The following is a 25,958-nucleotide window of genomic DNA, read 5'->3' on the forward strand; positions in this document are numbered from 1 at the left end:
ACATAAATTGAGCCGTTCTCGCTGCTTGTCTGGTTGGTTTGTATCAACGGAAACTCGACAACCTCCAGCACCCGCCCTCCGCCTCGACGTCGTCCGCCATTCGCCATCCGCCAACATGCTTGCCCTCTTCTTCTTTTTCATAGCATTGGCAGTTGCTTACCCTAACCGGGGACCTTGCACTGGTGATTGTTGGACACATGATCCTGCTATGATTCAGCGCCAGTCCGATGGCGTATACTTCCGCTTTGCCACTGGCACTGGTGTCAACACTATGACCTCCAAGTCGGTCAAGGGCCCGTGGAAGGACGTGGGAGCTGCTCTCCCCGACGGCTCTAACATCAAGCTCGACGGCGCCGACAGCAAAAATATTTGGGTATGTCAACGATAGCATCCATGCAATGGAAATCCTCAGCTAATCCCAGGCCAGGCTCCGGATGTGCACTACGAGGGTGGCACCTATTACATGTACTACGTTCTGTCCAAGACTGGCACCCAGACCTCGGAGATTGGCGTGGCTACCTCCAAGACCATGGAGCCTGGATCCTGGACTGATCACGGCGTGATCGGGCTGCCGGCCAGCGACAAATACAACCGAATCGACCCTAACTGGATCAACATTGGCGGCAAGCAGTACCTCAACTTTGGTTCTTTCTGGGAGGACATCTTCCAGGTCGAGCTCGAGAGCCCCCTCAAGGTCGGCTCTGCTACGCCCCACCAGCTCGCCTACAACGCCACTCTCAACCACCGCGAGGAGGGCTCCTTCATGTTCAAGAACGGCGACTACTACTATCTCCTTTTCTGCGCCGGGATCGCTGGTCGATACACCGCGACCTACCCCGACCAGGGCGAGGAGTACCACATTCGTGTTTGCCGCTCTGAGAGTGGCACCGGCAACTTCGTAAGTACTGCGCGGCCATTCACAGGTCCGAATGCTAACATTCTACGACAGGTTGACCAGGATGGCACTTCCTGCCAAAACTCCGGCGGTACTCTCCTTCTTGCCAGCCACGGCCAGGTCTACGGACCTGGTGGACCGTGAGTGATCTGTGCCCTCTTGGATGGTGAAATTACTCTAACAAATGTCTAGTGGTGTTGTCAACGACAAGGACCTCGGCCTGGTGATGTATTACCACTACTACCCGCTGTCCGAGAAGGAGAACGGCGGCAAGGACGGCAACTCCGCTTACAAGTACGCCTGGAACCAGCTGGGCTGGGAGAATGGCTGGCCTTTCGTGAAGGCTACCTAAGCGGTACTCACGATGATGCTTCTGCCTTACTATACATACATTGTGGCCTGGCTGTAAGGCCGGTCTCCTCTTCACTTCTTTCTGTCGATGGTTGGGACCCATACTTCTTTTGCGCAGTGCACCCGCTTGCGATACCCATGTCGTGTGGCTATTTGACATGGCATGCGCTTGTGTCAACTAGAATCCTAATACTAATATAGCCCTGGCTTGTGCTTTGGGTTGATGCACATTTCATCAAAGATGTTCATGTCATATAAAGCAACTATCGTTAATAGAGGTCTCATGGCAATCGCCGGTATCGAATGGTTATTCATTGGATTTCTTTTTCGTTCAAGCATAGTAATCTTCGACCTTTTGCGGCCCGACGTTTTCTAGCGGGTTCCATCTCCACCCTCCAGAATGACAAGGCTGTAACAGTCAGATGTAGAGACGAATGTATGTAGAATAGATTCTTTGCTACCAACCTAGGCAATGACCCACACCCAGTTCTAACCGTTTCGGGTATAACTCTGCGGTGGGACGCGATTATTGTCCCCATAGCTGAGCGAGATGGTATTTTCGACTCGAAGTTCATGACAATAGCGCTTGGTTGGTTGACTGTTCCGTTGTTCTTTCCCCTGTCTGCCCCCATCTGCACCCGAAAAATCATGTCCGTCCAATGTAAGCATCCGGGTGACGAACTCGTAATAAGTATGCCATAACAGACTCTTAAATAAGTACGAGATAGTTCATAATTGGGGAGTTACGCGAGGCATAACTAACTATACGACACTGAATACTGCGTAAGAATAACCTACCGTGAAATCCACCGGCCGGCAGGGCATCAAACGTCCTGCCCCTGATGGCCGGGTGCAGAGCAGCCAGCTAGCGCATTCTACTCGCCCGTCAGAGCCCACCATAACCCACCTAATTCACCCCTTTCGACGCCGGGCTCGTGAACATTACCCGCTACAGAACTGGCTTCACTGGCCGGCATCAGCGATCCTCTGTACACAGATAGACTTAACTCTCGTCATCGAAAATAGTGGATTGAACGCGTTGCTGCTCTGGTTAGGCCCTACGGTGCATTCCCATCGAGACTGCTAGCGGGCCTTGTTATAAAAATACCACCCGACTGCTGCCCTGCGAGCGAGCCGAGGCCAAACCTTAACACTTCTTTATTCACCAAAATCATTTTTGGCCCCAGTATCCGAGCAAACGATTCGGAAATAATAGTGGAACACGGTCTATCGTATTCCCAGTTATGTACAGAATTTTACTTTTTTTTAAGAAAAAAAGGAACGCCTGATAGTTCCAGCAAAAACGGTCTAGCTTCTCGACCTGCCTGATGGCCCTTGTAAGCACACCGGGAAAGAATTATGGCCGAGGTCCTCCTAGTTGTAAGATCCCTCTATGGCTGGTTGCCTGAAAGAGTTTTCCTGTTCGCCTTTCTTTTCTCAGCTCCTACATTGGCGATGTGCGTGGCCTGTTGCAAGTACTCGTCACATACAGCTCTTTCAACGCTAAAAATACCAGGACCGAACTTGACATGAGTAGACCCTCTCTATGATCCTGAGCTCTGTGCCGTGAGTATGTTATATTTCCCTAAGCAGAAGAGGCCGGCATATATCAGAAAGGAAGCTACCTCGTTTCAAACCCGGGTTCAGGACTTCGATTTACAATTTTATGTTGCGTAGTCCAACTTTCCCGGAATCACTTTATGAATGTATGTACATATAACCATGGAGAGCAATCTTTTGGGCGCCTGAAAGAGCCCCATATAATGAATTAGGCCGTAAAGCTCGCCCCGGGGGCCGCATATGATGATGGTAAGCGTTATAACTACGATATGAATCAAAGATAGAGGGTGACAAGCCGCTGACTTTATGACCGATCTTTCCCGGCTTATTTCTCGCCTCGAAAGTAGCCTTCTTTTTTGTTTCACCTCCCTATTATGAATTTGCATGCTACACAGTCATTGCGGCTTATAGTCGCCTTGACCTTTCTTGGTCATGCTAGGGCTTGGCTACTGGACCACTCCTGCCGAAAACCGTTGAAGACTTCCCAGTGCGATGATTCAGACCCAGAAAACCTTTACCTACCAGATGTGTCTACCTTCGTCATCAAGACATTCCAGAGTTCATTTTCCATGGCTGAAATTGGAAAGAATACTCTGAATACTCTGAAGAGCGGACAGCCTAGTCAACCACAGATTGATTTGATGGAATACCTTTTTGGGTTTACAGTGCAGAATAACAAGGTTCAGCAAAGCAGCCTGCTAGACATCATTTCTTCAGTGTTTGAGCAAGCGACGGAGTTCAAAAAAAATGCTGATGGAACACCTTCCGCTCAGTCCGAAGGCACACTGCCCGCTGATGATTTTATCGTCTTCTGCGATTACTCTCGCTTCAGAGAGAACCAAAATTGCAAAGGCGAAGAGGCGCCTGGTACAGCATGTGATACCACCGTTATGATGAATGTTCTTATGAATGACATATACCGCGGCTGCAAGAGCCCTATTGGTGATTTCACAACCGCAGTCAGTATGTTCTCCCGTGAACTAGTGATTTGAGCTGAGTTGTGTTTTTCTTAGGCATGGTCCGAGAACCAGCCTTCCAAGATTTCAACGATACAGCTATGTCAAGATGCGCTAGAATATTTCAACTTTGTTCAGGAGAAATACTGGGTAGGTTGTTATTACTAGACACGAGAGTGTACGGAGCTAACTATATTGGTACCATATATAGACCGACATTGCAGAGGACGCGAAGCTTACAGGAGCCACGGTAGATGAGGAGGATGGCCAGACTCCAATGGATCTTGCTTCGCTGCTAGATGCACAAGTATTCCATGAAATAACGCATTGCATCAAGAACTGGGCCACTGTCGATATCGACGACGATGATTCCTACGGTATGGCCATTGTCCCCCCTTCCCTCCTTTTCCAGATATATAATTGAGCAGTGCTAATGCGCGGTTTCACTAGGCTACCCGAATGCTAGGAGGATCTCGGATGAGTGCAACCCCTTTACTGCAGACAAACCTCCTCCTTCTGTCAATGCGGATAATTACAAGTTCTTTGCTCTAGGTAAGACTATCACTTGATCCAAGGTATTGGCGGTCGACTCATGTCCTTTAGGTGCTGCTTTGATTAATCCACCAGCGGGGCTCAATCTCCCACCGCAGCGTCCAACTAGGATAGGAACCATCGAGATTATACGGGCACAACAGAAACGCTCTCTGAAAAACGCATATTTGCCACCGGGGAAATTTATCACTGTAAGTGTCAAGTCTTCATTTATGCACCATTGACTATACCGGCATTTTCCGAGGGCGGCACCATGTTGTCATTCGCCCAGACAAGTCCACTAACACAATTTGCAATGCGATATTAGAAGAACAAGCGAGCAACGCAAAGCCAACAAAGCAGTAGTGCTGCTCAAGCCACTTACACCCCATTGGGGAATCTCTATCGACCAGAGGACAACATGAACTGGTGGGACACTCAGCAATCCACTTTGTCTGCTTTGGCAACACGAACAAACTCACAAATGGGCTCTCCGACGAGTACCGCCAAGTGATGTTTATGTATGCTTCAGATTTCTACAAGCAATCTAGCGATCGCAAATTTGATCCCCATGCATGTATAGAGGTATCTGGTCTGTAGGCCCGAGGAATTGGCAATCGACATGTTGGGAGAGGAGGCGAGGTCGAGACTCCGAAGGGCTTAGAATGCTCGAACCGGGGTGGCTCGTGGCGTGTACTTCACGGCCACCTCCTAAACAAGTCATGGCTCCATGGACAGTCAATTGAAAATGCAGTGAATAGTTAGTTAACGACAGACACAAAAGAGTTGAGATCGGCACGGCGTGGGACGTCGGGAGCCCCTCGGTGCATTCGGGCTCGGAGAAAACTTCCCCGGAGCCTCGAGCTGGCCTTTTCTGTCACTTTGTGTACTTCTGGGGATCTCGATTTCGCCTTTCCACTCTCTTCCACCCACCTCCTTCCTCTCTCCCCCGTCTCTTCCTCCCCTTTCCCGCACTCGCCGAGGGGTCGTGCCTTCGGGCTGTGTGTGCTATTTTTTCTTCACCCTGGATACTCGGTTCGGATCGACGTGATCTTCGGAGTACGCTCTTCCCCATTTCTTCGGGAATTGCCTTCAGCCAGGTGACAATTCAGGCGTCGCATCCCTTTTCTCTATTCAATTCAATAGGGCAGCATACGCCTTGTGAGTTTTTGCTCGTTCACTTCCCCGCCAGATCCCCCAAGATCCCAGCGCCTCGTCCCTATTGAAATGCTGATTTCGACCAGTTTGGTTATAGCTTGTTTCCGCACAGCCCCATCGTCACTTATCATTCACTCTGCTCTCGCATCCCGCTCAATTCTCCCTTGTCACCATGGCCGCCGAAGCGTCGAGCGCCGCCAATGGTGGTGCCTCCAAGTCCCTCGCTGCCATGTTGGAGGCGCAGCATGCCCGCGACGAGGGCCACAAACCGACGGTTGAGGATGTGGTGGACGAGGAAGATCTCAAGCATCCACCTCCATCATCTCTCAAGAATACCCAAGAGGCGGTTCCAGTTCCCGCCGCAGCTCCCATCTCGGAATCATCGACTCCCGCGGGAACCGCTTCACCGTCACCTGTCCCGAAGCCAGCCCCGAAAAAGGCACCAGCATTTGATGTGAAATCGGAGGAGCTGTTTCCTGCGCTAGGCAGTGGGCCGAAGCCTACTGCTCCCGCGGCGGCCACTTGGGGTGCAAAGAAGCCCTCTGCGGCCGCAACCGTTGCGAATGGTCTTCCCCCGCAGCCAATGGGTACGTAGATTTACGGGAGATCGCACAATATCCTCCAGGTTGCTGACATGGTAGCAATAGATGTTCCACGAGTCATGTCACTCCCAGGAAAGCATATGGAGCAACTCCGTCTTGCCCCGTCCCAGATGCTGCCGCGTGGGCAGATGAAGAAGCCCCTCCGGGACATTCTCCGGGACATCTCTCGGAGATCCAAGGCCACTGTTGATATGCGCGGTGGTCCCGGTGGCTCGATTATCTTCGAGGGCAAGGGCTCCATGGACTCCGTCCGCCAAGCCTTGAGGGAAGTTGCCCAACAGGTTGGATCCAAGGTAGGCAAAAGGAAACCCGAAGTGATAAAGATTCCTTGCTAATATGCTATTTCCTCTCCCAAATAGCAATCGGTCCGCGTTCCCATTCCTACCTCCGCACGTCCCCATATAATTGGCCGCCAGGGTGCGGTTGTTCAGGACATCCAGACCCGCACTGGTGCTCGTGTCCAAGTTCCGCGGGCTGATGACAATGCTCCTGTCGATGATGATGACAGCGATACCATTGATGTTTTGATTGAGGGTGATGCAGTGGCTGCGGAGATGGCGCGCCGAGAAATCGAGGCGATTGTGAAGGAGCGTGGCTCCAGCATGAACTTGCGCTTGAAGACAATCCCCCCTGAGTTCTTTCCTTTCATTGCCGGCGCACACGACTCGGCCTTGCGGGATATTGAGGAACGGACCAAGGCCCAGGTCAACGTCCCGCGGTACGACACCTGGAGCACCCAGCCCCCTCCCCAAGAAGCCCACCCAGGCCAAGTGCAATTTGTGCCTTGTGCTGACAAGCACATCATTATCTCCGGAGAGCGAGCTGCGGCACAGGAAGCTCGCGCTGAGATTGAACGATTGGCGGCCGACCTGCAGCGAAAGCTCACTCTTCGCCAACTCGCTATTAACCGAGGTCAGCACCAGTTTATTCTTGGCAGTGAGGCTGATGCTTTGCACAACTTCCTTGCTCAGACTGGCTGTGCCATTGTTCTCCCTCCATCCTCTGATGACAGCGAATTTTTGACCATCACTGGCCCTCAGAGCCAGATCGAGGCCGGTATCAACCATGCCATGGACCTTGCGACTAGCATGCAGATGGCAAGCATTGATTTGTCCCGTCAACACCCCAATGCTCCTGCTGGCCCACATGCTCATGCACGTGCCTTGACACGATACCTCCAGCGCCGCCAGATCATCAAACAACTCGAGGCTGCGTATGATGCACGCATTGCTCTCCCCCAAGCATCGAGGGCCCTGTGGCGTGGGAGGTTTACTCTCGTGATGGCAAGAACACAATTCGTGCCCGTTCAGATATCATGAACCTTGTCCAAGCTCATCCTCCCTCTCGGCTGCGTCATGTTCCCGTTGACCCTTATTTCCACCCCTACCTGCGCTCCCGTGGCGCTGAGAGGCTCCAGAATGATTATGGAGTTCATCTCCTTGTCCCCGACGATGTCAACAGCCCAGAGGTTGTGCTTGTATATGAGGGTCCATCCGCTACCGCTGCCAGCTTCGAGGTTCCCAGACAACGCCCCTCCCCGGTGGAGATCGCGGCGTTTGAGAAGTCGCTGCAGGAAGCTCAAGAGTACTTGCTGAACGCTCTTGGAAACCAGCATGATATTGTCGCTAAATCGGTCTCTATTCCCGCGAAATATCAGGAGAAGGTGCGGAAGTTTATCATCCGTGAGCAGGATGCCAAGGGCAACGACAGCATTCCTGTGCGTGCACTTATTGGTGAGCCTCAGGGTGCTCAATGTGAGGTTGCGCTTCGCGGCCCCTCGGGGTTGGTGGCCGAACTTGCCGCTAAGCTGGCTGCCTTTGTTGTGGAGCAGGAGAAGGATGATTTGGAGCGTGGATACACCACCACTTTCGACTTCCCTCAGAAGTTCGCTAACTTCTTGATTGGCAAGCGTGGCGAGAATATCAACAAGTTGCGTGAGGAGTTCGATGTCGATATCAAGGTTGAGAATGGCAAGGTTGAGGTCAAGGGACCGAAGGCCAAGGCAGATGCCGCTCGTATGCGCATCATCAACTTGGGGAAAAAGCTAGAGGACGAGACGACTCACATCTTGAAGATCCCCGCACAATACCACCGTGAGCTGATCGGTCAGCGTGGCAACCAGGTCAATCGTCTCCAAGATCGTTACTCGGTTAGAGTGCAGTTCCCTCGTGCAACTGTTGTTGGTGATGACCAATCTGTGACTGAGACTGGAAGTGATGCTGGCGCTGCACGGAATGGACGTCCTCAGCAGGCCGCCGACGAGGTGTTGGTCAAGGGTCCTAGCAAGGGTGCTGATTCAGCTCGTGATGAGATTCTCAGCCTTCTACAATGGGTTGTCGACCATTCTCACGCTGCCACCATCTCCGTGGCTCAGAGCCAGGTTGCTTCGTTGATCGGTCAGCGCGGTCGTGAAATGGACAAGCTGCGCGCAGATACTGGGGCCCAGATTGATGTCCCCAGCGCGAATGATACGCCGGATGCCTCGGGCCGTGTTCAGATTCGTGTCAAGGGTACCAAGCAGCAAGTGGCTGAAGCGAAGAAGATTCTGCAGCAGCGGGCCAGTGACTTCGATGCCACAGTCACCAAGACTATCGATGTAAACAAGAAGTATCACAAGGCCCTGATCGGTAGCGGCGGTAAGTCTTGTGCTTGACCTAAATAATGGAACTTCTACTAATTGCAACTAGGTGCCAATATTCGCAAAATTGTGGTCGACGCTGGTGGTCCGAATGATGGCAGTGCTGCTCGTATGGTCCGATTCCCACGCCCTGACAGCACCGAATCTACCATTCGTCTGGAGGGTAATGGAAAGATTGTTGACAGCATCATTGCCGCCATCGAAGAGTTTGTTAAGGAGCGCGAAGACCAAGTGACTGAGATCTTGGACGTCCCCACTGCCCAGCACCGCCTGCTCATTGGTCGCGGTGGTGAGACCCGGCGCGGCATCGAGTCCAAGTTCAACGTCACGTTGGATATTCCCAAGCAGGGCTCGGGCCGCACCGACATTAAACTCAAAGGTCCCAGCAATGCAGTTGCTGAGGCCAAGCAACATGTTCAAGGCATGTTGAAGGAGCAGCATGCTGAGACTGTTCAGGTCCCGAGCAACTTGCACCACGTCGTCGCTGACAATGGTACTTTCTTCCGCCGTCTGCGCAATGACCACCAGGTTACTGTTGACCATGCTGGACAATCTGTGCCGGCTCGCGCCGCCGAGGAGACTCGCAGCGCCTCAAACGGCACCTCTCTTCCCCTTATCACCGATGACCCCAGTGCGGCTTCCGATGCTCACTCGTGGAATGTGGTAAACAATTCTGCGGCTGCAGATGCCGAGAGCACTCCCTTTCCCTGGGTCCTGACCGGCTCGCCTGAGAGTGTTGCCAAGGCCCGAGCTGCGATCGAGAAGGCCATCGCCTCCGCTTCTCAACAGTCGGCCACCGGCTATCTGATCCTACCAGATCCCAAGACCTACCGCTTCGTTGTTGGCCAGGGTGGCAGCCAGATTAATGCCATCCGCAAGAAGACCGGGTGCCGCATCAATGTGCCCAAGGACCAGGCTCGCGGCGAAGCTATCGAGATCCGGGGCAGCTCGACTGGTTTGGAGGAGGCAAAGGATATGATTTTGGAGGCGGTGCAGAACGGTCTGAACGGTCTGAACGGTTCTGCTCGGTGATAGCTGGGTGGAAAAGTTGAAAAACTTCCCAGTGGAAGACGACAGGACATACTGCACCAAATATATACACCATTTCTCCTGCTAGCGACAGCGGGAAATTCTTGTTTTTATCTGATTCCTCTTTTTATACTGGCCATGGTATTTATGTATCTCCCTTCTATTGCAAAAGAATGATTCTCTTCTCCATCCACCTGGTTGGTCGAACGCGTTTAGAATTAGCTTTCCTGCGTACATCCTCCATTATAACAAAGCAGTAACTTAAACATTGCTAGGTTGGTACACCAGATGGCCAACTGATCAGCCAATGGTCAGAGTAGTAGCAGAAACAAAGTGTGAATACATAAGTAATGCCACTCGCTCGTCTCCTTTATGTAGAGTTTGCAGCCAGTGAGAAGCCGACAATCATTCCCTCGACCAGCCACCGCCATCATCGCCCGCATAAACAATGACATCATAAGCGGCCCCATCAGCTCTTGAATCATAAATAGTTATAACTTGAATCGAACCTCAGTGAATGTCTGCTTATCAGCAGACTCTTCAATTCCTCACCAAGTCCGGCTTTTTATCATTTCGTACGTGGGTTCCTTATTCCACCGGTCGAAGCTCCTCGAATTGTACTTACCCGCGATAGAGTCAACTCGATACCACACAATCCCACGATGCCCACCAACGGTTCCCAAGATTCAGGCGCTACCGGGGCCGCCAAATGGGTTACTTCGACACTCGGAAACACTGTTGGCGGCGTGACCCGCACGGTGGGCGGCGTAACTGGCGCCGCAACGCGCGGCGTGGGCGATACAATCAATAGCGCTACGGGCAGTGCTGGCAAGCCTGTCGGCGATGCACTTGGTAGTGCGGGAAGCGGCGTTGAGGATGGAACCAAGAGGGTTGCGAGGGGAGTTGAGGATGCTGGGCAGTGGAAATAATGGGGATACGAGCCTTGGAAGACATGTCATGGCGATGAGAATAGTAAAGTGAACTATGGATTATAGCACCCGGTTTAAGTATACAAGCCGTTATTGGAACTATCCTAAACCAGACCATCACCTCCAAAGTCAAGAAAGAGTCTTACGGTCCGTGTGAGCTCAGCACCCATCAAGTTAATTGGTACCTTAAAATGACTGATGATCAATAGCGGAGTCCGCCACACTGTTCCAGGTGATGAGAAGAGAGATTGTGGCCTGAAAGCCGGCCCAACGGCTGATAAGAAATGGTAGGTACTCAGCTCTCTTTTTACATAAATCTTGGCTTATAAGTATCATACAGAGACCAAGACCACCACAGCAATGGCCATAGCAGATCGTGACATCCCGCACCTGCAAATACTAATTCCATCGATCCTCAACTCCGACTCGATGCAGCCTCTTCAACTAGTGGCCAAGATACCTGACTGACACCTAAGGCCATCATCCATTTAAAGCTCCCCCCAGGACAGACCTCCAGTGAATGTTTGCTATCAACTTGTCAGAAGAGGAGCAAAGCGGTCGATGGAACATGTATCGGGGGAGGTATTCAACTATGTAGGTGTATTTTGTTATGAGGTTCCTCCCTAGGAGAAAAATCTCACCTTTTTAACATCAGCGGGCTATATTTTAGGGCAAGATGCTTATTTATTTACCTTCTCTATACCTTCTCGGCAGTAAGACGATAGCATAACACTTAATAATACTAGGAGAGTTATTAACTGATTCTCTTAGAGTGCCAGAAGATATATAAAGTGAAACTTATAATAGCACGAATCCACGATTGTGTATCTGGGCTAAGGAAATCGACGGATCAGGCGCAGCTCGAGCAGTTTATTGATATACCTAGGTATGATACATGTGAATACCTATGTGAATCCACATGATTTGTCAGAACACATATCGAGGCATACTTCGAAGATGGAAAAGCCAGTGTCATTTCATTTCCCAGCTGCGGGGTTTCTAGGAATGGGTAAATAGACAATTCAGCAATCTAGTCGACTGTGAAGGGTAAGTCGGCTAGTAAATGAAATATATGTTCCTGGGCGGAGCGCCTCGCCGACAGCTTGCACCTTTGTACTATCGGACTCTGATTGGATCGACAAGGGGAAATATAGGGACTGGTAATCCTTCCTGGTCGATTCGAAAGCACTTCTTCCCATAACACGCCATAATGAGTAGCCGTATCCCTAGAAATCTTAGATATAATTTCAAGTGTAAGGCGGGCCCATACTACCTCGACTTTGAACCCTAGTTCCTCCAACAGAGGGTCGACCTTCGCATGACGGTCTTTGTCCACGCATCTAAAAAGGTTCTCCTTTTCTTCTTTGAATTCATTGGTTTTGGAAAGCCATATTGAGAGTTCCTTTAACTTCACAAAGGCTTTTTGTTGAATGGTCGTGGGGGGCATCGGATTCGTAAGAAGATAAGAGGTCGGATTATGACTCCTAAATAGTATTAGAAAATCCTCAGCATCCACTGTAGAGGCAGCTTACCTAGGAGACTGACTGGTTTCAAGGGCCACGATCGATGGCGGGGTAGAGAGCAGATGTTTTTCGGATGCCCAAAGGCTGTAAGCGGCCGGGATCACGCGATGGCATCCCAGCGTTTAGTCGATTGCCACGCGGTCGGCGATTGCGAAGTCTCCGGCCGTTCGGAGACATCTAGATCGGGTCCTGAAAACAGAGAAACGAGTACAGTTACTGAAGTAATGGTTGTGGGTGTACTGACTGTACAAATGTGAAACTACTCGATCTGACGCTGTGATGTATCTAGACGGAATCATTGATATTCGAGATACCACCACTGTGTCCCAAATGTAGGTCAATCCTACTAGTCCGAAAAGACATAGATCTAGCTTAGATCGCCACATTTGTATTTACGGCAGAGAATATTGTTCGCCATTCTATGCTGGGGACAGTCCATTTAGGCCTATCTATGATTCCGCCTCCCAATTCCCACCTGGGACGGAACTCGAGGATCAGCTCGCGACTACGACCAAGCCAGATATATCCACGATAGGCCAGATGCAGCGAGGAATCCAATGCATCGCGGTCTATTGATATATGTAGAACCAGATAGAAACGGGACCTCTCCCCCACTCCAGGGGAAATCTCGCCCGAAACAGCAAAAACTCCCCGACGCGCACAGAAAGCCAGCGGAAATCCGAGCGTGGCCTGTCCGACGCTCCGACAATCCTCCACTGTCGCATCTCCGCCCACTCCACGCCGTGACACGAAACCAAAGCCGGGTGACAGGAATCGCCAGCGTCAGCACGAGAGTACGCAGGGGAAGAAGCGTCGATAGCAATCCAAAAAAATAAAACGTGTCTGGCAATATAGAAAGGAAAAAAAAAGAATCCCCTAGAACCCGAACAGATGATATCAACAACCCTCCCCGCAGCCTTGCTCTTTTGGTCAAACTTCCGACATTCCCCTCACACCCGTCTTCCTCGTGAGGACATCGCTTCTCCAATTTGCTCCTCTTTGCGCCTCCCGGCTTGGGAAATTCCTCGGCGCTCCCGTCTACTGCTGCTGCTGCTGGGCCTGGAGGTAGTTGTAGGCACCGTAGGCAATGGCACCACCGACGAGAATCACAGCGTAGAGACCGAGACCAAAGCCGCCGGACGAGGAGGAAGACAAGGCGGAGGAGCTGGCCGAGGGCTGCGCGCTAGGCTCGGGGTCACCGGGCTGGGGGGATGTTAGCAATGGGCGAGACAGAAAAAACGGATGGCGCGACGGGGGAGAAAGCATGAAGCAAAGGGACTTGTATGACATACCATGCGCTTCACCGTGCCAACGAGCAGACCGTCGAGGATCTCACGGGCCTCGTCGGAGTGGCCGACATCCTCGAAGGCCTCGGTGCCGTCCTGGCCGGCGACGTCCAGGAGGACTTCCTCACCACCCCTAGAGTATGTCCATTAGTTTGATTTCGATCAATAGGATCATTGGGTGGGGATCATGGCGAGGCGGGGAAAACGTCGAGCCAGATGGTGCGCGTTGTGGCAGGGCCCTTAACGAGCCCTGTCACGGCAGCATCCGCGCAGCACGCAGCAACCCAGGGCGGGAGTAGGCAGACAGATAGGGGTCAGGGAGACGTACGGGTGCTCATCGACGAAGCTGGAGCAGTCGTAGACCTTGTTGTGAACGACCATGTACAGGTCCTTCTTGGTGTTGTGGGCGGTGACCTCCTGGAGGGTGAATTCCTTGGATTCAGACATGATGGGCGATGGGGATGGTTCTGAGCAGCGCAAGCGGCAAGCAGAGGTCAGCAAGAGACACACGAAGCACCAGGCCAGATGGAGGGAAAGGATGGGAGAGGAAGCAGGCCCAGACACGGACGACGAATCTCCGTCGGAGAAAGCGACAGGGCGATAGGAGAAGAACACCGGTCCGCCGGAGAAGGGCAGGCAGCACTCACAAAACAGGAGAGGAACGGGAGAAGACCACCAAGGGCAAGAAAGGAGGGGATATGTGCACGAAAGCGAGAGCCGAGGGAGGAGAGGAAGATTGGAGGTCCGACAAATAATCCAATGTTGACGGTACCGGGGACGTGCGTGAGGGCGGTCTCTCCGCGGTGGGCCAAGTAGCCAGTACGAAAGTCCCTCTGTCCATAGTCCCAGGAGAACACCGAAAGCCCGCAAGGGACGATGCGAATCGCACCCGACTGCCGCTGGTGAACAACGGCAACGTAAGGTCTCTATACCTACTCTCTACTCTGCAGACAATGCCCGTTGTGTTGCCTCTCGTCGACTCTGCTATACGCTATACTACACTAAGGCCCGATGGGCGGAGCGAATCAGCGGCTGCTGATTATTATTGCAGACTCGGCGCATATGAAGGCACGCATCACACAGGAGTCGTCTTCTTCCTGGGCTGCCCAGGCCGGAGTGTCAACTCTGCGCTTTCTCTTGCTAGTCGCAAACCTCTCACTCTCGGAGTCCGGGCTCGCCCTATGACAGACGTGGCAATAGGAACCGCTCCCATTTGCCTGCGTAGCCGTCTCCCTCGGTTGTCCCACTCGCGGTAAGCCCCATCGGCTTGAGCGACCGGTGCGGAATTGACGCTAGTCTCTGCCTTGGTCTGGTGGAGTTTGTCCCGGGGCTCCTAGGCTGTGTCCAGAAATCTCATTCTCGTCGGGGCCCCAGACTCACGCTTTGATCCAGAGTCCATTTACCGATCGCGCCGACCCTTACCTTGACAGGTAGATCTACATGTAGAGTAGAATGGCTTCTCGCAGGCCGAGACTGGTCCAGCCCCAACAGGAAATCAAAATCAATGCGGAAATCGTGTTGGGATCGTCGGTGTACGTGCAGCGGTTTTTGCTATATATACCCAGGTACCCGGAATGCCCAGGCGCCGTCTCTATATCATGACTATCGTGACATGCAGAAAATGAAGGGAAGAGAAAGTGCGAGAGGGAGAAAAAAAAACATCGTCAAGAAAGACACCACACAGCCAAAACGCTCATTTCGCTGGAACTCGCTCATAAAACACAATGTACGCCTGCTCGTTCTGCAACCGGTCTCGCGCTCGGAGGTCGCGAGGGTTGAAGTCGATCGCCCGCTCGTCGTCGAATTTGCGCCAGCACTGGCGCTCCGCGTCACGCACCAGAGAGATGTAATGACCACTGCCCATCGAGGAGCCGATGTGCCGTAGCACGGCAAAGGAGTCGTAAGTGAACGGTGGCACGGTGGCTCCCGCGGTGGGAGGTGCGCCCGACTCCGGCGCAGCGGTGGGATTGGGGTAGGAGATGACGAAGTCGTCCATCCGCAGCCCATGCAAGGGGAACTCGATGGGGGTGTGGATCTTCCGCGCACTTTGCGTCTTGGACGCAGAAAACCGCTTGAAGTGAACGACGAGGATCTGAGGAGCTCGCGTGATGATGATCTGTTTGGTGGCGGTGCGCTTGCATTTACAGTGCGGGCACTTCCAGACCTCGTCACCGCTCAGCATCTCTTCCTGGCAGTAGCTACGGAGACACTGGTAGATATCGCCCGTGCCCGTGGGCGGGATCTCGACACTGATACTGTAGAAGGCTTCGTAGGTGGTCGAGGTCTGCCGACAGGTCGTGCATCGAAGTCGACTGGCGTGCTGCCCAGCGAAAAGCGAAGAGATGAAGGATTCCTCGCGGTGACAGTAGCGGTCCCACTCGATCTTCGACACTTTTGGAACGGGCATCCGCTCCCGCTGCATTTCTTCGGCGAAGGTGAGCGGTCGCAGTGGGTTGCGTTGCCAGTTGATGTTCAGATCTTCATGGAGACAGTCCACCACAAAGTCGAAGAATTCCTTTGCGTCCTGTTGTCGATCAATGGCCCATTCCCGATTCAATCGACCACAAAAATTGCGAAACGAGGTCGGCATGATCACTTCCACATCATTCTTCCACAGCGAACGGACCAAGTTCGCGTAGAGCCCGGGCATGACACCTTGCGATCCTTTCCAGTTTTTCTGCACATAGTACCGGAAACGGTCGTCGATGAAGAACTTGCTCATCATCACGGTCGCGCTGAGACACTGGATGGTCGAGTTCATGTAACATGTAACGCCAAAGTTGGTGAGCCCCGTCCGCGGCAGCTTGAGGCGACTGAGTAGTGAGCTCGTTGTGTACAGTGCAGTCCGAGTGGCCGAGTTCTGTCGCTCGAGGTGAGGCTGGATCTGCCGACCATCCGATACTCCGCTGTAGCTAGGACGGGGAACGGCGGGAGGTGGCCGCGATGGAGCTACAGGGATGGGAGCAGCATAGTTTGGGACGGAAGGAGGCACTGGCCGTGACTCGGCATGGACCATCGATTGCTGAACGTGATGAGGCTCCGGGAAGCGACGCAGAAAATCTTCGTAGGTGTGGACAAACGAAGTGGAGGGAGTAGAAGGCTGTCTAGGCTCGATAAACTCCTCTTGAGGTTCCTCGGTCAGCGTCTGCTCCTCAAGGTAGGTGCTGGTGTCTATCTCCTCCTTTCTCGACCGCTCCATCCACGCCGACAACTCCTCGGAATTGAGAGGCGTAAACTCGCGTAGTCTTCTCTTGCGCACTTCCAGACTGGAATTGGCACTGGCCATCGTAGGGACTCGTCCGAGCGGGCGGCCTGGCCTGGCAACGGGCCTTTTGGTCTGGAGAGACTCCATAACAGCGGCGGTTGAGGAGGTGGCAAGCGACTGCTGCCCAAGGAGATCAATCCAAGCATCCAAGCCACCCAAAAGCAGCGCGGGAGGACGTCCGGCTTTCAGCGGCTTGTACTCGTTGAACTCATACAGCGTGTCATGAAGAGCTCTCAAGTGCGGTGCTGACGTTCCCACGGGAGATCCGGCAAGGTAGCTGATCGAAGAGGTACTTTGATCATAGTAGACAACGAGATCAAATTCATTCCGTCGTTCAAATAGTGTCTGTTCGTGCTCTGGAGATACCACCAAGCGCTCTTCAAGTTCTTCCGCGGACACATTCTCCTTCAAAGCCACCGGCTCAATGCAGATGATGGACTTCGCGTAGACATGGCCGTTGTCGTACTGATCTCGGGGACGAACATCTATCAGCAAGACACTGAATCTCCGCAAATAATCTAGGAGATTCTGAGCCGTGATAGCAGAGCTGTATGGGAGGTCGGGAGAATTGCTTCGGGTTTCTCGTGCAGAGTTGACACCATTTGGGGTCCCTGACCTGTACGGGTTGTCATCCGGGCCGCGACTCGGACTGCCACGTGGAGAGTTGGTAAAATGGGAATAGCGTTGGTTGAATGAACGCGTACTTTCAGTAGAGGTCCGTGGAGGGTTTGGTGCGGGCTGTGAAGGAACGGTGTAGATAGGGCTGTAAGTGGGGTCAGGTGCACGTGGGAGAGATGTTGTTAGAGGGAGTTTGGGAGGAACCGAGGGAATATTGGACGAAGACCCCATACTTCGAGGACCTAACGGCCGTCTCGATGGCGACGTGTAAGGAGACGTAGGCACACATGGCGGTGTGTTTGAGGCATAAGTAGAGACCTGACCAGCAGGCCCGGGAGCAGAATGGCCAAACGTTGACATGCTCACAGCCGGCTCGTCGTCGTTGTTATTGTTGAGAGATTGGGAGGTTTTCAGCCTCGCAAAGCGCTGTGCTAACATGTCTTCGGCGGGACTTGAGAACCGTTTTTGGGTTGCCTGAGAATCGGATATTCGCTGAAACTGGGTTGGACTCGGCATTCTGACGGAGTTCGTTACGGCCTCTCGATTCTCACGTCCCCTAGGAGCGGTCGAAAATTGCGCCTCGTGAGACGTTGACACCGAAGAGCGCATGGGCTGTACATTGCTGCTAAAATTGTCTTTAATGATCTCCTGTTTGACCGCATCCATCGTCCCCTGTTTGGTTCGTACGGCCTATATACGAGGTGGTAGGTCAGTCAATTGCGCATTTACTCGAATATAAAATAGTACCACTGCAGCCAAATACTGCCGCTGTCGGATGAAGAGCGCAAACATACCATCATCAAATTTGCAAACTCCTTGTACCACCCGGGCCGTTGAGTGATTGTGAACCGATAGTCAGGGTGGTGGGGGATGATGTTGACAGTGATCTCGGAGGCACGGAGATACTGAACGTAGGCCTGATCGGGTTCGTCGATATCGACAAGGCTTTTGGCACTTTCGATGGCCTCAGCAGCGGTGCTCAGAAGGACATCGAGCTGTATCCCCGGTGAGCATTGGTCGTGTCGCAACCTGTCATCTCTGCACGACACTTACAGGAGTGGTCTCATTCACGTTCACCAAAGCAGCTTGATCCTGCAGATCCTTGATGTTTGGAAATCTGGGTTGTGGAACTGGAAGGGCGCCATTTTGATAAGAGGTCGGCCTGGTGACCTGGCTGTTGGAATGCATGTTGCCCCCCGCCGAGTAAGGACGCCTGCTGTCCTTCCATGGTGGTATGTCCGGTGGAGAGGGTAGAGCCGCCGCATCGAGGGGCATGATCGAGATGACCAGGAGTGGGAAGTGGCAGCCCTTAGCGCATGGCGGGAGGTGAATGAGCCCAGACACCAGCAATAACAGTAGATCAAAGAGCGAGGTGGCCAGTTCCAAGTTTGATGATTCCAGGAACCCGAGCGGGTCTGGGGTAACGAGAGTGACAATACCTCACCGCCCCCGCGCCTATGACGCCAGGAGGGCTTAGTCACGGCGGGCTGCCTGGAGCCCGGAGCGCTGGAGCTCCATCTCATCCTCGATCCACGCATGTCTGCTCCCTAAACCTCGCTCTAAAGATCGTGAGCACTCCTTGTGTGTTGCTGTTGCCCTCATCATGGCTGGCTGGTTCTCCTCGACGTCCCCGCTCGATGAGCAAATCGAGCGGGCGACTTCGTCCTCGCTGTACGTGGTCACCTTGCTTTCTGCCTAAACAAGATGAATTGTCTATGCGCAGGCTGGTAATGCGCTTAAAGATCTCGAACTGACCGGCTTTGCAGGGAGGATATTGCGCTTAACCTGGAGATCTCCGATATGGTCCGTTCGAAAAGTGTCCAGCCCAAGGATGCGATGAGGTCCTTGAAGCGTCGATTGGAGAACCGGAACCCCAACGTCCAGCTTGCAACATTGAAGGTTGGTGAGCTCTCATTTGCGAATGTTGCATACTGCATAGATGCTAATACACTCGTGATGCTACTAGTTAACCGATACATGTGTCAAGAACGGCGGCACCCACTTCCTTGCGGAGATCGCATCTCGTGAATTCATGGATAACTTGGTGTCGTTACTCAAGGCCGAAGGTGTTCCTCTCAATCCGGAAGTTCAGCGTAAGATTTTGGAGGTCATCCAGAACTGGGCCATGGCGGCCCAGGGTCGGATGGATCTGACGTACGTGGGAGAGACATATCACAAGTTGCAAAACGAAGGATTCAAGTTCCCACCGAAAACAGAAGTAAGCGGCAGTATGCTGGAAAGTAACGCGGTAAGTGAGTTCTCGTTCCTGATATCATGACCAAGCTAATCCCCTGCTCAGCCACCAGAATGGATAGACTCGGACGTTTGCATGCGATGTCGGACTGCCTTTAGCTTCATGAACCGCAAGCACCACTGCCGGAATTGCGGAAATGTATTCGATGCACAATGCTCCAGCAAGACTCTGCCTCTACCACACCTGGGGATATTACAGCCCGTCAGAGTTGATGACGGATGCTATACCAAGCTGACTTCGAAGTTGTTTACTCCGACGGGCTTCTCAGATAGATCCGCATTTAAAAACCACTCAATCACTAAGTCTAGCTCGATGGAGCCTCGTGGTGCCAAAGCAGACACGAGTTTTGATGATGATCTTCGGCGGGCGTTGCAAATGAGTCTCGAAGAGGCAGAAGGAAGAGGCCCGTCGGGATTTGTACCACAAACTGGCAATGTGCCCGAACCGACCACAGCTGCCTCTGGGCCGACTAACGTGGAGGAAGAAGATGCAGATCTGAAGGCTGCGATTGAAGCGTCATTGCGAGATATGGAAGAGCACAAGCAAAACCACGCGGCTGCATTAAAGAATAATGTCCACCCAAGTGATGCGTTGCGCAGTTCCTCAAACACTCCCACTCCGCTCCCCAAGAATCCTTATGAGCTCAGCCCAGTGGAGGCAGAAAACATCCACCTCTTCTCCACGCTAGTGGATCGTTTACAGCATCAGCCGCCGGGCACCATTCTCAGGGAACCTCAGATTCAGGAACTCTATGACAGTATTGGTACATTGCGGCCCAAACTAGCTAGGAGTTATGGGGAGACAATGAGCAAACATGGTGAGTTGATATCGGTGCACCTATCATAGGCTGAATATCGGAACTAATATGTCTAGACACCCTTCTTGATCTTCATTCAAAGCTGTCGACAGTTGTTCGCTACTATGATCGAATGCTGGAAGAGCGTCTGTCCAGTGCCTATTCTCAACAGACACTTGGCTACGGAGCCATTCCGGGCGCACCCCAATACCCCAACATGCCTGGCTTGCCTGCCCAGGCACCCGATGGGAAGTCAGGCGCAGAAAACTATTACTATGGAAATCCTCCGGATACATCTCGGCCCTCCACCACTGTCTACGCACCACAAAGCCCCCTTTATTCGGCACCGGTCCCACGGGGCCCCTCTACAAATGAAGCGCACCATAAAGCTTGGGGTCATGGCCCATATCAATCTCTGGGATCGCCACCGCCCCCCAATACCGCCATTCCCAGCAATTATATTCCTTCAGCAGGGCCCGGAACGGTGCAATATTATGCGTCTCAGCCGGACCAAGATCTAGCCCAACAGCAGTTCTCAGAAGCTCCATACCACCCTTCACCCATCATGCGGCGGGATTCTCAATACCACCCAAGCGCACCGGGCGCTCCGGCCCCGAGCGCACCAGAGACGTATCCGCCGGAGAACGTCCAATCGCCGACATATTCGACTGTGCCCCCAACCGGGCCTCCACTTCACCAGCAGCCAAGTGCGCCTCCGCCTCAATCTTACTACTACCAACCCCAGCAGTCCAGTCCAATGCCGTCTGCATATCCGCCAATTCCAACGGGCCAACCGGGAGCTTATCCGGAGGCCGGACAACCGCAACCCTCGACATCGCATCAGCCCGCGCGGCCAGTGGAAGAGAGCTTGATTGAGCTGTAGCTTTTTACCTAGCATTTTCCCTGCCGGCGTTTCTGTTTCACTACCGCTATCTCTTTCTCTTTTTTGATCAATCTTTGTACCTGGTGATACCTAAAGCCTCGTTTCGCAAGAATGTACCTAGTAGTCCGGAGTAGCTCAACAAATGCGGGTTTGTTCCCGTCGAACAGTTCCGCGTATCGTAATATTACCGAGCCCGCCAAATCGCCGCAGGCAGCCAACCATCGCCTCCCCATCTTCCTTTCCTTTCTCCTCCAGCTCCCCACCCCAGATTTTCTCCATCATCAACTACGACTGCGATTTCTTGCACGCCTGAATGGCTCAAGCGGGGCGGTGTAGATGCTGCATTTGAACTCCTACCGTTTCATTGCTTTTTCACCTGCACGTCCACCTGCCGTGATACCTGCCTTTTGCCTTGGCCAATCCCCTTCGATGCGCCCCGAGTGAACCGCTGATTACCCGCTGGAGCTTGTGCCGCTATGCCCAACACCTCCTCCTCCCCCGTCAAGCGCCCCGGCCTCGGCCGCCGCGCGGTTTCCTCGCATGCAGTCGTCACGCGGACCAACTCTAGCGAGCTGTCGCTGTCGCACACCTCCAAGGCGCCTGTCCATCATAAACCACACCGCGCCCATGTCGTCGGTGGTGGCCGCAATCATCACCGCAACCCTTCGTTCGGGAAGAACCTGAATAAGCAGCAGCAGCGCTTCCAGCTGGGGCCTGAGACGACCGGGCGACATCACTACCGCAAGAAGTCAGCTCCGGCGACCCCGATAGCAAGTCCCAGAGGCCAAGGACACGTCCATTGGGACGGTGATCTGGAAGATCCCCCCAAGAATCATTCGATGAAGAGAAACAACTCCACACCTGCACTCAGACGGAATACATCAACCGTTGGAAAGAAAGCCTTAGTGACCGAGCGGCCTCTCTCGAGTGCCGGGAAGAAAAAGACGGTCGGGTTTGAACTGGGCGAATATGAGAATGACGACGCTGAATGGGAGGACACCACGCAATCACCCGAAAGTACGAGGCGCAACTCAGTCGCACCATCCAATCCGAGTTTGGAGAACACTCAAGTTCTAGTTGATCCCCTCACCTTCGTGAAGCGTCCATACCCGCAAATGCCACGTGCGACGAGTCTGCCGAATTCGATCGCCAATAAATTCGTACGCCCGGGTCTTGATTTCGAGGAGAGCGAGCAGGAAGACGACTCGGGTGAGACACGCGAGCCCGACCAGCTGCCCGACAACGGCGATATTGCCAACCGTCTCCTTAGCCCGTCCCACTCGGCCAAAGCTCCACCCGCCATGTCTTCTATATCTGCAATGGCCAAACCGACGGAGTCCGCGTCGCGTAGTGCCTCATCTCTGAACCTCGCTGCTGGCCAGGAGGGTACTCGACGGGCGTTCTCTACCACCAACATGGGACTGGCCAGCGTACCCAGCAGCCAACCCCAGGCCACTTCATCCTCCATGGAAGGTGGCGTCTCACGATTCATCGTGAACAATAAGTCTGGCATGCAGTCATCATCGCGAACCGACTCAGATCCAAATACACCATCCTCATTTCTCCCTCACTATCACCCACAGACACCTCCGTCTCCCAACCGGGGCGCAGCAAAATCCACTGCCTCACCGGCGCGGCCTCGCGGGACTGATCTGCCATCGCGAACTCAACAGAAGCTTTGGCTTCAACGTACAGCGACCCTCAACAATTCCCCACCCGATAGCCATGGAGTATCCACAGCCGGGTCTCCATCCACCATCGACCCCGCGTTCTTGGCAACTGGTTATGCACGTCCCGGTAATGGCGCCTACGATGCCAGCAAAGTCATGAATGGCACCAGTCGGGCCGGGGCTCCTGGACATGACACTGAAACGCGACTTGTTCGGAAGGCATACGAGAGGACGTCGCTGGAGCTGATGGTGGTACGGCGCTTCCAGTCCCCCATAGGAGATAGCCTCCATCGACTGCGTATCCTCTCCCGAGCGTCCAAGGCCGTCGCTATTGGAGACGATCAAGAACCTGCACTGCGGAAACCGGTCAAGTCTGCGCCATCATTACCCCTTCTCCAGCATGGAAGACATCCGAGTCGATTCGGATCGAGCTCTGATTCGAAATCGCCGTTGCCCGATCCCCACTCTTCCGAGGACGCAGCGATCAATAGCGAATCCACCGACACCGCGCAGATCGTCCGGTCTTCTCATCCCTCCCATCGCATCCTGTCGACGTCCGACGATGCAGCCCACGGCTTGCCAGCTGACCATGACTCGGACGATTTCCCGCCAGTCAGCGGTACTGATATGATGATTCGCCGTATGTGGGAGAGTCGCGAGGTAGCCACTTCTGGCTGACGATGATCCCCTTGCTCATTCTCGTTATGCTGATGACGTCGTTTTCTTTTCTTCACCCCCTCTTCCAAACTTTGCAAATCCCGGCGTTGGGGGGTTTTCCTACACCGATCAGATTGCACAGGGGTTCTTCTCTGATCTTTTGGTTTTTGCACTTGGACATAGCTACCTATCGCGCAAGGACGGATATTCCGATCCCGCGGGACCTGAGGTACATATCCACATTCCGTTCTAATCTCGCTACATTACCGTGCCATAGTAATGTTAATATATAAATAGTACTGCCTAGGCGATTAATCCTTCCACCGGTATTTCGCCCTCGGCGATGCCATCTTCCGGCGCGTCAATCGTGGCGTGACTAGGGCAGACGATGAGTAATCGCACCCTCCTGATTTGGCCCTTTGTACTCTATACCTCGATCTCGCCTACCCGTATGCCATTTCGTCTATTCGCCAATAATCAATTATCAATCCTGATCATCATGGAGCTCCTGGTAAACTTGGTGGCCGGTCAGATCCTGCGCATCACTCTTTATGGGGCCGTGATTGCATTCGTCTCGGTGGCTTTGAACGTCGTCCATCAAGTATGCTTCTACCGGCGCCATGAGCCTCCAGTCGTGTTCCACTGGTTCCCTTTTGTGGGCAGCACCATCCAATATGGCATGGATCCGTACAAGTTTTTCTTCTCCAGTCGCGAGAAAGTAAGTGGTTGTGTTCCGTGCTTACGAGTGGCTTCAAGTTGTCATTTGAAACACGAGACTCATACAGATTGGCATCTAGTACGGCGACATCTTCACCTTCATCTTGCTTGGAAAGAAAATCACAGTCTATCTCGGCATCGAAGGTAATGAGTTCATCTTGAATGGAAAACTCAAGGATGTCAATGCCGAAGAGGTCTACGGTAAATTGACCACTCCGGTGTTTGGATCCGATGTCGTGTACGACTGTCCGAACTCCAAACTGATGGAGCAGAAGAAGGTATGGCTAATCAATCCCCCCCTTATTTGCTTCGCTGGGAAGCATACTGATTAGCACACTCAATCGCAGTTTGTCAAATTCGGCCTCAGCCAAGAGGCTTTGGAATCCTACGTGCCCCTGATCGAAGAAGAAGTCAACCAATACATCAAAACGTCCCGTAACTTCAAGGGGGCATCAGGTAGCACTGACCTCGGTGCCGTCATGGCAGAAATCACCATCTTCACAGCTGGCCGCACCCTGCAGGGCGACGAAGTCCGCGCCAAACTCACCTCCGAATTCGCGGATCTCTACCACGACCTGGACCTAGGCTTCTCTCCAATCAACTTCATGCTTCCATGGGCACCTCTCCCTCGCAACCGCAAGCGGGACCAAGCACAAGCCCGCATGCGCGAGATCTATCTACAGATCATCCGGGCCCGACGCCAGTCCGCGAGCACCAACCCGGACAGCCCACACGCACAAGACATGATCTGGAACCTAATGCGCTGCGTCTACCGCAACGGGAGCCCGATCCCAGACAAAGAGATCGCGCACATGATGATCACGCTCTTGATGGCAGGCCAGCACTCCTCGTCGGCAATCAGCTGCTGGATCATGCTGCGTCTTGCATCACAGCCCGACTTCACCGAGAAGCTGTACCGGGAGCAGGTCGCCGCGTTCGGCGCAGACCTCCCCCCGCTGCAGTACGAGGACATTGAGAAGCTATCACTGCACGCAAACGTGATCAAGGAGACGCTGCGCATCCACGTGCCCATCCACACGCTCATGCGCAAGGTCAAAAACCCTCTCCCTGTGCCCGGGACGAACTTCGTCGTCCCGACAACACACACCCTCCTCTCGTCGCCGGGCCTGACTGCGCGCGATGAGCGGTACTTCCGTCATGCAATGCTCTGGGACCCGCACCGGTGGGAATCTCGCGTTGAGGTGGAGGATGACATGGACACCGTGGACTACGGGTACGGCGCGGTGTCCAAGGGTACGAAGAGTCCCTATTTACCCTTTGGCGCCGGACGGCACCGCTGTATTGGCGAGAAATTTGCATACTTGAACCTGGCGGTGATTGTCGCTACGCTCGTGCGTAATTTCCGGTTCTATAACCCCGAGGATCGGCTCGGAGTGCCGGAGACAGACTACTCGGTATGTTCTTATAGCACCTGTCGCTGCGTACGTGTCCAATTGCGTGGGTCAAGTCTGATTAACGTGCTGGATTCTAGTCTCTGTTTTCGCGGCCGATGCAGCCTGCTACTGTGCGGTGGGAGCGCCGTGACGATTGAACTTTTTACACTGGGAATTGGGATAAGTCAACGGGATTATTGTAGTATGTAGAACAGCATCTGTTCATATTAGAAGACGGTGTCTGTC

General features: G+C 53.3%; 10 protein-coding genes across 10 annotated transcripts; 7 read left to right on the top strand and 3 right to left on the bottom strand.

The window, feature by feature from the left end:
- Positions 1-115: 115 nt before the first annotated feature.
- N7459_001386 (uncharacterized protein) lies at positions 116-1,247 on the top strand (the record flags this gene model as incomplete). Its single annotated transcript, XM_056940571.1, has 4 exons — positions 116-373; positions 428-898; positions 950-1,035; positions 1,088-1,247. 4 exons carry the CDS (start codon positions 116-118, stop codon positions 1,245-1,247), a joined length of 975 nt encoding a protein of 324 aa, XP_056804851.1.
- A 2,128-nt stretch (positions 1,248-3,375) lies between these two features.
- On the top strand, positions 3,376-4,807 carry N7459_001387 (uncharacterized protein; the record flags this gene model as incomplete). The annotated part of the gene is made up of 6 exons (XM_056940572.1): positions 3,376-3,765; positions 3,820-3,912; positions 3,974-4,139; positions 4,213-4,314; positions 4,390-4,505; positions 4,622-4,807. 6 exons carry the CDS (start codon positions 3,376-3,378, stop codon positions 4,805-4,807), a joined length of 1,053 nt encoding a protein of 350 aa, XP_056804852.1.
- Positions 4,808-5,623: 816 nt separating this feature from the next.
- N7459_001388 (putative RNA binding effector protein Scp160) lies at positions 5,624-9,723 on the top strand (the record flags this gene model as incomplete). Its single annotated transcript, XM_056940573.1, has 5 exons — positions 5,624-6,038; positions 6,099-6,346; positions 6,413-7,266; positions 7,296-8,689; positions 8,741-9,723. 5 exons carry the CDS (start codon positions 5,624-5,626, stop codon positions 9,721-9,723), a joined length of 3,894 nt encoding a protein of 1,297 aa, XP_056804853.1.
- A 659-nt stretch (positions 9,724-10,382) lies between these two features.
- Positions 10,383-10,649, top strand: N7459_001389 (uncharacterized protein; the record flags this gene model as incomplete). The annotated part of the gene is made up of 1 exon (XM_056940574.1): positions 10,383-10,649. The coding sequence occupies one exon, from the start codon at positions 10,383-10,385 to the stop codon at positions 10,647-10,649; it is 267 nt and encodes an 88-aa protein (XP_056804854.1).
- A 1,022-nt stretch (positions 10,650-11,671) lies between these two features.
- N7459_001390 (uncharacterized protein) lies at positions 11,672-12,096 on the bottom strand (the record flags this gene model as incomplete). Its single annotated transcript, XM_056940575.1, has 2 exons — positions 11,672-11,875; positions 11,920-12,096. The coding sequence occupies 2 exons, from the start codon at positions 12,094-12,096 to the stop codon at positions 11,672-11,674; spliced, it is 381 nt and encodes a 126-aa protein (XP_056804855.1).
- Positions 12,097-13,210: 1,114 nt separating this feature from the next.
- Positions 13,211-13,905, bottom strand: N7459_001391 (cytochrome b5-like heme/steroid binding domain-containing protein; the record flags this gene model as incomplete). The annotated part of the gene is made up of 3 exons (XM_056940576.1): positions 13,211-13,375; positions 13,465-13,591; positions 13,787-13,905. 3 exons carry the CDS (start codon positions 13,903-13,905, stop codon positions 13,211-13,213), a joined length of 411 nt encoding a protein of 136 aa, XP_056804856.1.
- A 1,246-nt stretch (positions 13,906-15,151) lies between these two features.
- N7459_001392 (putative ubiquitin C-terminal hydrolase) lies at positions 15,152-18,616 on the bottom strand (the record flags this gene model as incomplete). Its single annotated transcript, XM_056940577.1, has 3 exons — positions 15,152-18,031; positions 18,136-18,336; positions 18,395-18,616. The coding sequence occupies 3 exons, from the start codon at positions 18,614-18,616 to the stop codon at positions 15,152-15,154; spliced, it is 3,303 nt and encodes a 1,100-aa protein (XP_056804857.1).
- A 328-nt stretch (positions 18,617-18,944) lies between these two features.
- Positions 18,945-21,274, top strand: vps27 (ESCRT-0 subunit protein VPS27; the record flags this gene model as incomplete). Its single annotated transcript, XM_056940578.1, has 5 exons — positions 18,945-19,012; positions 19,108-19,240; positions 19,308-19,589; positions 19,641-20,412; positions 20,469-21,274. 5 exons carry the CDS (start codon positions 18,945-18,947, stop codon positions 21,272-21,274), a joined length of 2,061 nt encoding a protein of 686 aa, XP_056804858.1.
- Positions 21,275-21,750: 476 nt separating this feature from the next.
- Positions 21,751-23,622, top strand: N7459_001394 (uncharacterized protein; the record flags this gene model as incomplete). The annotated part of the gene is made up of 1 exon (XM_056940579.1): positions 21,751-23,622. The coding sequence occupies one exon, from the start codon at positions 21,751-21,753 to the stop codon at positions 23,620-23,622; it is 1,872 nt and encodes a 623-aa protein (XP_056804859.1).
- Positions 23,623-24,100: 478 nt separating this feature from the next.
- N7459_001395 (cytochrome P450) lies at positions 24,101-25,870 on the top strand (the record flags this gene model as incomplete). The annotated part of the gene is made up of 4 exons (XM_056940580.1): positions 24,101-24,319; positions 24,399-24,596; positions 24,666-25,733; positions 25,811-25,870. 4 exons carry the CDS (start codon positions 24,101-24,103, stop codon positions 25,868-25,870), a joined length of 1,545 nt encoding a protein of 514 aa, XP_056804860.1.
- Between the last annotated feature and the right edge of the window lie 88 nt (positions 25,871-25,958).

Source organism: Penicillium hispanicum (genome assembly GCF_028827665.1).
Source record: "Penicillium hispanicum strain IBT 35686 chromosome Unknown utg000001l_segment0_segment0, whole genome shotgun sequence".
Taxonomy (NCBI): Eukaryota; Fungi; Ascomycota; class Eurotiomycetes; order Eurotiales; family Aspergillaceae; genus Penicillium; species Penicillium hispanicum.